Source organism: Orycteropus afer, unplaced genomic scaffold (assembly GCF_000298275.1).
Source record: "Orycteropus afer afer isolate SDZICR_OR568_19922 unplaced genomic scaffold, OryAfe1.0 scaffold00064, whole genome shotgun sequence".
Lineage (NCBI taxonomy): Eukaryota > Metazoa > Chordata > Mammalia > Tubulidentata > Orycteropodidae > Orycteropus > Orycteropus afer.
Window position 1 is genome coordinate 1,176,670 of NW_006921651.1, and position 11,637 is coordinate 1,188,306.

Genomic DNA, 11,637 nt, shown 5'->3' on the forward strand with positions numbered 1-11,637 from the left:
ACATCCATCCGTTGTCCGCACCTCCATGTGCACTAGGTCCGCCTCCTTATCCAATCCGGCCACCGACCTGGAGAAGGAAGGGAGAGACAGATGGCTCAGTGGCCACAAGGATGGCGACAACAAAGTGGGAAGACTCACTAGCCAACCATTACATGAAATCCAATTTCTCAAGAGGGGCTGCTTTGTAATGCCATGTCTGACAGAATGTGGCCACTGGAAACCTTGCAATAGCAACTGCCCCCCAGTAACTGCCACCAGTAAGGTTGCAGAGCCATGAGTCATATAGTGATGCCAGTAACTCACACACACACACACACACACAAAATATATATATATATATATATATATATATATATATATATAAATCAGAAAAAGTACAAACTAATACAGAGTTGAAAGTAGGCAATGCTGGCCCAAAGCCATGTCCCTTCTCTACTCCACACACTTCCCCATTTCTTCACCCTTCCATCTTGCCATCCTAGATTCCTTCCACCACTTCCTCCCCTCTGTCTTCCCACTGGAGTGGCTACTCTCTGCTCCATGCTACTGCTGTGGTGGGGGTGGGGGTGCTGGTGGTTTAGTCTCACTTTGGTTTTAAGCCACTCTTGTCCTCCTGAGTTTCATCCTTTCTACTCTTCTTTCTTGCTACCTTACTATTTCTAAGACTCTGTTCATTATTTTATTTGGCAACAAGCATTCAAAATCTGGGCCAACAAGGATGAAACTCTCCAGGTAGTTGAGATGGAAAATCTTAAAGGCCCATGGCTCAAAGAATGCTGAGAATCCCTACAAACCAATCCCATGGGCCTCTGGCCTTCCACAGGCAAAGTCTCAGCCAACTGCCTCTTATTATTAGCTATCTGGCCCAGATTTAGACCCAGAAAGGGAGCTGAAAGAGGCAATGCAGATATTCAAACCTGCTAAAGATCATACAATCTGAACCCTTTGGCAAGCTCTTGGGTTATTACTCATAGTCTATTTACTCTTATTTTAAATATCATTCCAACAAGATTAGTTTTCTGGTTTTCCAGTCTTCAATAGATAAAAAGCAGCAAGTTAGAAAGAGAAAGCAGAATTAAAATTGGCGAGACTTAACAGCAGATACCCAGAGAGAAAGAGAAATAGAAAATCCATGAAAAGCAGATCGAAGAACTAAAAATCCAATCGTCCACACCATAAATCCCTCCACTTCTCAATAGCCCTGAAGGCATTACTGTAATACAGCACCATTCAGTGTCTGACATTAACACTGAGGGACTAAAAATATAGAAAAAAGGAAACATGGCTATTGGTTTCCAAACAGAGTAAGAAACTGTTTAAGAAACTAGGGTTGCAAGTGACATATTTTAGAAAAGAAGATACTAAAGAAATTGATAAAATGTTTAATTCTTTAAAGGGTAAACCTAAAAAGTTCACTTACATGAAATACTTTTTTCCCCAAAGAAGTTGAATAAATGAGGCTCTACTCTAATGATATTTTTTCCCTGATGATCACTTAATATATTTTAATTTTGAACATCTTATTTGATCCTAACAGCAAACTCCTAAGGTAAGGGAGGAGAGCAGATATCAGTACTCATATTTGACTGCAGGGGAAACTGAAGCATGGGAAATAGACTATTGTTTAAGGTCATACAGAGAATAGACCACATGACAGACATCTTATCTCCCCAGCCTGGAGAGGCTCCTGTCTTCACGGCTCCTCTCTCTGTTTGCAACGTCTTTCATATTCAATCTTTTCTGCCTCATTTTTATTTCAGCTAATTCTTATCCCTCCAGTAGCCCTCCCAGATTCCCTTGTTTCACTGAAAGATCCCTTCTCTGTTCTCACAGCACTATTACCATCCAAACTCAACCAAACCTACTGACATCAAGTTGAATTCCAATTCACAGTGTCACTAAATGACAGAGTAGAACTGCCCCATAGGATTCCCAGGCTATAAAGCTTTATGGAAGCAGAGTGATTCATCTTTATCTTGAGGAGAAGCTGGTGAGTTAGAACCAGGGCTTTGAACTGGTTCATTCTGGTTTGACCCCCTGCTAAGAATATGTATTTCCATCCTGGATATACCAAAAGGGAATCTACAGTTTAACAAGATCACCAGTGCTTAACCACTGTGCCTCCAGGGCTCCTCGTCTTTACCATGCAAAAACTCACTGCTAAAGAGTCAAGTCAAATTCACAGCAACTCTACAGGATATAGTACAATTGCCCCAGAGTTTCCAAGGCTGCAAATCTTTATTGATGTGAAGCCCTCATTTTTCTTCTGTGGAGTGGCTGGTGGGTTTGAACTGCTGAATTTTTGGTTAGTAGCTGAGGTTTTTTTTGTTTTGTTTTGTTGTTTAAATACTGCACCACTAAGGCTCCTCATCCTTACCACAGGGGTTCTCAAACTCTGCTCATTAGAGGCATTGGGGAAAACTTGAAAAACCTGGATGCCTAGACCCCTCCCCAAGCCAATTAAATCACAGTCTTTGGAGATAGGACCAAGGCATCAGCATGCCTTCTAAAGCTCCTATGTGATTTCAAGGAGCTCTGGTAGCATAGTGGCTAAGGCACTTGACTGCTAACCAGAAGGCTGGTGGTTCAAACCCACCAGCCACTCCTCGGAAGGAAGATGGGGCAATCTACTTCCGTAGTGATACTGCCTCGGAAACCCAAGGAGGGGTCACTATGAGTCAGGTCTGACTCGACGGCACATAACAACAACATGTGATTTCAGGGAGCTCTTGGTAGCGTAGTGCCTAAGGCACTTGACTGCTAACCAGAAGCCTGGTGTTTCAAACCCATCAGCCACTCCTCGGAAGGAAGATGGGGCAATCTACTTCCGTAGTGATACTGCCTCAGAAACCCAAGGAGGGCCTCGCTGAGTCAAGTCCAACTCAACAGCACATAATAACAACAACAACATGTGATTTCAAAGGAGCTCTGGTAGCACAGTGCCTAAGGCATCTGACTGTTAATCTGACTGTTAACCAGAAGGCTGGTGGTTCAAACCCACCAGCCACTCCACAGAAGCAAGACTGGGCAATCTAATTCTGTAAAGATTTATCGCCTCAGCAACCCAGTGGGGGTCGCTATGAGTTGGAATTGACTCGATGGCAGTGGGTTTGGTTTTTTTGTGATTTCATGTGCTGCATGTTTGAGAACCACTGCTTTGTATGGCTCAGTCACATCATGTACGGAATGGCTAATTCACTTCTCTGTCGAGGGGAGGAAAGGCAGAGACAAATAGAAACACAGAAAGGAACATACAGAGAGACAGAGAGAGAGAACACATACATGGGTGTGCACACACATACCCATCTAGATAATCCATAATCACAGATTAACACAGAAAGAAGCACTGAGAGACAAAAAGACAGCTCAATATAATTGAAGGCATTTAAGTCTAAATCCAGTCATTTTTCAGTCCTGTTCCAACTTTTCAGCCCGCTAATCCACACAAGCCCGTGGAGTACCTTTGTGACTGTGTCTGTATATTTGTTTGCTTAAGTCATCAATTACAAATCAAATGACTCTAATTAATATGCAACCAATCAGACAGTATACTTCCTAAGGGCAGGGATCAGACCCTGATTATTTTCTACAATATATGCCACATACACAGCCCAAGATCAGGTAGGTCTGATTCAATGTTGGGGGTAAGAGATTTGTACTTCAAAGCTGCTCTGCTCCTTGGTCCAGATGTTGTTGTTGTTGTTGTTTGCCGTCGAGTCGGCCCCGACTCATAGCGACCCCTCCTTAGGTTTCCGAGGCAGTATTACTACGGAAGTAGGATTGCCCAACCTTCCTTCCGAGGAGTGGCTGGTGGGTTTGAGCCGCCAGCCTTCTGGTGAGCAGTCAAGCAGACAAGGCACTATGCTACCAGAGCTCCCTTGGTCCAGATAGGAAGAGATTAATCTGTTCAGGTGGCCAGAGATAGAGCTAAATAACTAGCATGCTGAGGGTGAGGAGAACTTTCTTCACCACAATCTGAGCTGCAGTCTTTGTTCCGTGCCCAGAAAGATGCCGCTGCCCACTTTGGGCTGCAACTGGAGGCCTTAGCCTAGAGTATCTCAACCTTGGCACTACTGACATTATGGACCAGATGATTGTTGTTGTGGGGGCCTGTCCTACATACTGCAGGATATTTAGCGCATCCTTGACCAGCAGCACCACAAATCCTAATAAGTAATGCTTGATAAGGTCTCCCATAACACCCTATCATCCTACCCAATGTAGAAATAATCACACTAGATTATAATCCCTTGTTTAATTGTTTTCCCCCACTCCCGATCTCAGAGGGGTTTTACCATATGTTATATCATCAAAAAATATTTGTTTAACAAATGACTAACACTTTCATTTGATCAGACAAACTTCATTAGGCCTGGCATTCTGTCCTAAATTTGTCTTTTAACTCCCTCACCTCCTGTGTAAGCCTTTAACATACACTTGGGTTTCAAAAATAAATGTTTTTATGGCCTAAGGAGATCTCTCTCTCCTCTGTGCCCTAAATAATATTTGCCTTAAGAATGATCAAATGCTGCAAAAAGAAAACAAACAATCTACAGGCCTGGATAACACTGAAGTAGTTTCCTCATAAAGGTATTTAATATTATCATTAATTTGATAACAATTGAAGAGTTAATACAACACAAGGGTCATATGAAAATCTGAGAAGAGTAATTGTTGAAGCACCTCTGAGTCCACAGCAAACACCAAAGCCACAGAGAAAGAAAGGAAGGAGGAAGCATGGCCAAGCCTCCAGAGAACAAAGAGAAACCAGCTCTGATAATCACATACCCACAGCTGTTACAGGTGGATGCACCTGAAAAAGGACCTAGTGAAGTGGTTTTCAACCTATTGTTAGCAACTGAACCTTCTGTTCAAATGGTCTCTAAATCTCAACACACACAGCAGGTCAAACAGAAACCTTAACAGTTTACACAGACATGACAATCCCCAAGAGAGCTCGAGGAACTCTTCTTCAATTTCATAGATCAGAAAACTGGCCTCACAAAACTGGCCGAAGACACACAGCTAATGTGTGCCAAGTGGCCCTAGAACCAGTTTGGGACTCCAGCTCTGAGGGGTCTTCATAACACACTTTGCTGCATGAGGAAGTGATAGAGCACAATTCCTGTACATTTTTTCTCTCCTTGTGGATGTGAACTGCAGGGAAAAACTGCTCTAGAAAGAAGAAAAATGGAAGGTGAGCTATGCATGAGAGAGCTATTGAGGGTGAAATACTAATAAAGTCAAAGTACAAATGCTTTACAAACTTATTAGCTGGATATTTAAAATACAAAACAAGCTTACCTCAATGTATTCCTCCAATTCAATTCACACCACACACTTCCTCTCCCTTTTATGTTTTTGCTCAAGCTGTCCCTTTAAAACCAGGGTTTCAAACCAGTTAGAACCAGTTCAGTCATGACTGATGCAGAAAATTGGAACAGACCCAATTTGTGAAGCAGAACAGTAACCAGAACAAGAAAAGTTATAAGTGAAAGCCGTGAAATGGGAGACTCTGAAGAGGCATAGTGAGCTTTTCAGGAGCCTGATGCGAAAGACTGGATTACTGCCAGCACTGTGGAGAACGTTAAAGGTGGTGTAATTGGCCACCATCTTGGAGCAGGGCACCATTGTTTCCAATTCTGAAGGTCAAGAGATTTAGTTGCTATGCAACATGCGCATTGTCCTTATTTTCTAAGAGGAAGATTAAATTTCTAACAGGGCATTGACCTGTAATTTTTCCCATTCTGTTTACCATTCTCATTCAAACAAAATCCACAAATTTGAGACCATTCCGGTTTCACTTTGTCAGCCATGAGTGAACTGGGAAGAACTGGTTTGAAGCCTTGCCTGGAACAATCTTTCTACATACTCTCTGCATATTCCAAATTATGGCTTAGCTTAATATTTACCTTCTAGGAAGTTTCCTCTGATCCTCACTAATCCATTACAGCAGAAGTTCACCACCCTGGCTGAATATCAGAAGCACTTGGAGAATTTTCTGAAAATGCTAAGTCATAACATTCAGGCATTAAAAAAAAGGAAAGAAAGAAAAGACCAAAATGGATTTCAGGAGAGACTCTCAAAATTGTTCTTGAATGTAGAGGAGCTAAAGTGAAAGGAGTAAATGATGAAGTAAAAAGCTTAAGAAAGATCTCAAAGGGCAGCTCAAGAAGATAAAATATTATAATGACAGGTGCAAAGACCTGGAGTTAGAAAGCCAAAAGAGAAGACCACACTTAGCATTTCTCCAGCTGAAAGAACTAAAGAAAAATCCAAGCCTTGATTTTCACTATTGAAGGGTTCTATGGGCAAAAGATTGGGTGGTGTAGTAAGTATCAAAAGAATACAGAAGGAATACATAGAATCAAAAAGAATTGGTGAGGAGATAGCATATGATCAAGAACCTATAGTATTAAAGGAAGAAATTCAACTTGCACTGAAGGCATCAGCAAAACAAAAACAGCTCCAGGAATTGTCAGAATACCAACTGAAATATTTCAACAAATAGATGCAGCACTGGAGGTACTCACTTATCTATGCCAATAAATTTGGAAGACAGCTACCTGGCCACCCAACTGGAAGAGATACATATTTGTGCCCATTCCGAAGAAAGGTGATCCAACAGAATGTGGAAATTATCAAACAATATCATTAATATCACATGCAAGTAAAATTCTTCTGAAGATAATTCAAAGACAGTTGCAGCAGTACATTGACAGAAAACTGCCAGAAATTGAAGCTGTATTCGGAAGAGAACTTAGAATGAGGGATACCATTGCTGATGTCAAATAGATCTTGGCTGCAAGCAGAGAATACCAGAAAGGTGTTAACCTGAGTTTTATGGACTATAATAAGGCATTCAACTGTGTAGATCATAACAAATTATGGATAACATTACAAAGAACGGGAATTCCAGGACACTTAATTGTGTTCATGCAAAACCTGTACATAGACCAAGAGGTAGTCATTTGAACAGAACAAGAAGGGGATACTGAGTGGTTTTAAAATCATGAAAGGTGTGTGCCAGGATGTTATCCTTCCACCACACTTTTTATTAATTATACTGAGTAAATAATTCAAGAAGATGAACTAGACGAAGAAGAATGTGGCATCAGGATTGGAGGAAGACTCATTAACAACCTGTGATATGCAGATGACAGAACTTGAAAGCAAAGAAGACTTGAGGCACTTTTTATGAAGATCAAAGACTACAGTCTTCAATATGGATTATACCTCAACATAAAGAAAACAAAAATCCTCACAACTGGACCAAAAAGCAACATCACAATAAACGAAGAAAAGCCTGAAGTTGTCAAGGATTTCACATTTTATTTGGATCCACAATCAACGCCCATGAAAGCAACAGTCAAGAAATCAAATAATGTACTGCATTGGGTAATCTACTGTAAAAGATCGTTTTAAAGTATTTAAAGCACTTTGAAGACTAAGGTATGCCTGTCCCAAGCCATGGGATTTTATATTGCCTCATAAGCATGTGAGAGCCAGACAATGAATAAAGAAGACTTAAGAAGAATTGATGTCTTTGAATTATGGTGTTGGCAAAGAATATTAAATATACCATGGACTGCCAGAAGAATGACCAAATCTGTCTTGGAAAAAGTACAGCCAGAATACTCCTTAGAAGTGAAGATGGTGACACTTTATGTCCCACATTCTGGACATGTTATCAGGAGGGACCAATCCCTGGAGAAGAACACCATGCTTGGTAAAGTTGCAGGTAGAAGGTCAGCAAACAAGAGGAATACCCTCAACCAAATGGATTGGCACAGTGGCTGCAACAATGGGCTCAAACACAGCAACGATTGTGAGGATGATGCAGGGCCATGCAGTTTTTTTGTTCTGTTGTACACAGGGTTGCTAGGAGTCAGAACTGGCTTCATGGTACCTAATAACAAGAATAACAACAACAACAACATTCAGGCAACATCTCCAGAAATTCCATTTACTTGGGTTGGAGCAACAGTACTTTTAAATTTTAGTGAACATCAGGCTGACCTAGAAGGTTTGTAAAATACAGGCTCAAGCACCAGAGCTTTGATCAGGTCTGGAGTTGCAAGGGGTGGTGGTGGTGCTGGTGGAGAATTTGTGATTCTAGTAATTACCCAGGCGATGACTACCACTAAACAACTGACGATGATGGTGGTGGTGGTGATAGTGCAGGGATCACACTTTGAGAAGCACTAGCCTGGAGCAGCATCCAGGACTTACTGGCTTTTAGACACTGGTGATACCAATGTAGAGTTAGAGTTGAGACTCACTCACCAAAGCTTAAAGAGCTCTGGTGGCACAGTGCCTAAGGCATTTGACTGCTAACCAGAAGAATGGTGGTTCAAACCCACCAGCCACTCCTTGGAAGGTTGGGCAATCTACTTCCCTAGTGATACTGCCTTGGAAAACTGAGGGGTCACTTTGAGTTGGATCCGACTCAACAGCAGTCTTGCTATTGAATGTACCCACCACAATTCACACACCCACCACAAATTCAGCCTGAAAACACTTCTCTTTTCCTTTTGATTGAAAGAAAAACACCTCTCCTTTCAGCTTTGGTTGAAAGCATGAATCCTGATTTCACATTGTCTGGGTTATAATCTTGGTTCAGCCTATTAGTAACTGTAGAACCATAAGCAATTTTCTTCACCTTTGTGCCTCTATTTTATCATCTGTGCAATGGGGAGCTAATAACAATAATACCCTTCTCATGTCATATTATTATTATGACAATTAAATGAAATGAATGCACATAAAATATTTAGAAGAGAGTTAGATGATAATATCAACGGCCATTGAGTTGATCCCAACTCATAATGACCCCCACTGGGTTTCCAAGGCAGTAAATCTTTACAGAAGTAGATTGCCCAGTCTTACTTCCATAGAGTGGCTTACGGGTTTGAACCACCAACCTTCTGGTTAGCAGTCAGATGCCTTAGTCACTGTGCTACCAGAGTTCCTTCATATAATAATAGTTAACACTATATATGCTTACTATTTACAAAACTGACATTTTCTTAAATGCAATTATATTTATTGAGCCCCTGTAATATGCCAAGAATTTTACTACCAGATAAAATACACTATCTCATTTAATCCTTAAACTTTTTTGAGATTAGTGTTGTTGCTAGGTGCCGACAAGTCAATTCTGACTCATAGTGACCTCATGTACAAAAGGACAAAACTGCCCAGACCTGCACCATCCTCACAATTATTGTTATGGCTGAGTCCCATTTTCACAGCCCCTGTACCCATCCACCTGCTTGAGGGCCTTCCTCTTTTTCACTGACCTTTCACTTTGCTAAGCATAATGTCCTGTTCTAGCAACTGGTCCCTGCTGTTGTTGTTATATGCCATCGAGTTGGACCCAACTCATAGCGACCCCTCCTTGGGTTTCCGAGGCAGTGTCACTATGGAAGTAGATTGCCCAGCTTTCCTTCTGAGGAGTGGCTGGTAGGTTTGAACCGCCAGCCTTCTGGTTAGCAGTCAAATGCCTTAGGCACTATGCTACCAGAGCTCCCTGCTGTTAACATGTCTAAAACACATTAGAAGAAGTTTTGACATCCTTGCTTCTAAGGAGCATTCTGGCTGTACTTCTTCCAAGATAGATTTGTCTTTTGGCAGTGTATTCAATATTCTTTGCCAACAGTGTAATTCAAATGTATCAATTCTCCTTTGGCCTTCCTATTCATTGTCCAGCTTTTGCATGCATGTGAGGCAATTGAAAATATGAATACTGCTTGAGATCAATAGTGTATACTTTTTTCAGATGAGAAAATAGAGATTTTGAAATGTCACATTTCATCTCTTACCTAATCAAAGGTAAGAGATGGATCTCAGATTCAAACACAGTGTGTCTCACTTCACCTTCAGTTGTTTGTGTACCTGAATTTTTTAATCCCTGATTAGAGTCTCACTAAAGGCAGGCTATTAAAAAAAAAAAAAAAAAAAAAACTGCCATTGAGTCAACTTGACTCATAATGACCCCTCCTTGGTTTTCCCAGGTGATATTTCTACAGAAGTAGATTGCCCTATCTACCTTCTGAGGAGTGGCTGGTGGGTTTGAACCTTCAGCCTTCTGGTTAGCAGTCAGATGCCTTAGGCACTATGGCACTAGAGCTGATTAAACTGTGCTTCTCCTTCACCTTTATCCAGTATCTGTTGAGTAGATGAAAAAAATACATGAATGAGAACAATAAGAATAACCCCAGCAGTACATTTAGGATAAATGTGGGGAATAGCTCCTTAATATGGTGAAACACATTTCATTCATTTAATTAATCTCTAGGCAATTAAGTGAATAAAGTCTTCATTTTATATTATTATACTGATATTTTCACCATTTATCTTCAAAGTAATATTGGATCTGTCAAACACAGTCATCTGTGATTTACTTGACAAGTGTGATTATCCTGTGAAAATGCTGGGGCAGCAAAAACTGAGATCTGGTGGCACAGTGCCTAAGGCATTTAACTGCTAACCAGAATGTTGGCTGTTCAAACCTATCAGCCACTCTGCAAAAGGAAGACTGGGCAATCTGCTTCCATAAAAATTTACCACCTTAGAAACCCAAAGGGGGTGGCTATGAGTCAGAATCAACTCAATGGCAGTGAGTTTGGTTTTATTTTTTTGTCAAACAGCTCAAAGGAAAATGGCTCCTCTAGTGGGCACTTTGGGAATAAACATCTTCCCTTTCTCTAAGGGATCCCTGGTAGGACCGTGGTTAATCACTAGGCTATGAAACAAAAAGCTGGTGCCTCAAATCCAGCTGTTTGACAAGAGGAAGATGTGGCATCTTCTGTGAAGATTACAGCCTTGGAAACCCTATGGGGCAATTCTACTCTGTCCTATAGGATCACAATTGACTTGAGAGCAATGGGTTTGATTTTCATCTGTCTGCTGCTGCCTCCTCCCATATTCTGGTTTCTAGATGGAGATCCTCACACCCACGCCTTTACTATATGACCCTGACTCCTCTCTACAGCTAAGACCATGTCTAGACCTCAACCCAAGCTGGGTCAAAGATTTGTTTCCCAGATTTTAGCATTTGTTTGAGAGACTAACAGAAGTCTTAAAGCAATTTGTCTTGGACATTTTTAACTGGAAGGCCAGGAAGTAGAGAAAACCCAAGAACAAAAGACAGAGGGGAGCACTCGGTGAGATTCTGGGATAGGGTCCTTTCTGAAATCTGGCTGCATTTCTTCTCTTGGACTTTAATAACTGGAGCTAGGCTTGAAGAATCTGTGTGATCAGGAAGTCAGGGAGAAAGGAGTGATATGATCCATGGCATGGTGGTACAATGCTCATGCTGTATGGGTAGGATATATCATGAGAGATCACGCTGCAGACAGAATAAGACAGAACTTGAAAAGCCACCAACCCAGGGATGATGGAGTAGTTCCTGCAAACTAAAGCCTACAAGCATTCCATCCACTTTATTTGCATCATTGGACAAATTCTCCTGTTCCTAAAGATGTCTTCATTCTATTTCTCTGAAAACGAATTTTTATAAAGGTCACCTTTACTGTAAACTAGCTCATTTAGAAAAGTCTATGCCTTAGGCAGTATACCACCAGAGCTCCCAAAAACCAAACTCACTGCCATTGAGTCAGATCCAACTCATAG

General features: G+C 41.2%; 1 protein-coding gene across 1 annotated transcript in view; it reads right to left on the minus strand.

Moving 5' to 3' along the window:
- SORCS3 (sortilin related VPS10 domain containing receptor 3) overlaps positions 1-11,637 on the minus strand; it is an 830,399-nt gene that overhangs the window by 183,833 nt on the left and 634,929 nt on the right. The window contains exon 6 of the mRNA XM_007939862.2: positions 3-67. Coding sequence (XP_007938053.1) covers positions 3-67 — 65 coding nt within the window. The remainder of the gene's footprint in view (positions 1-2; positions 68-11,637) is intronic.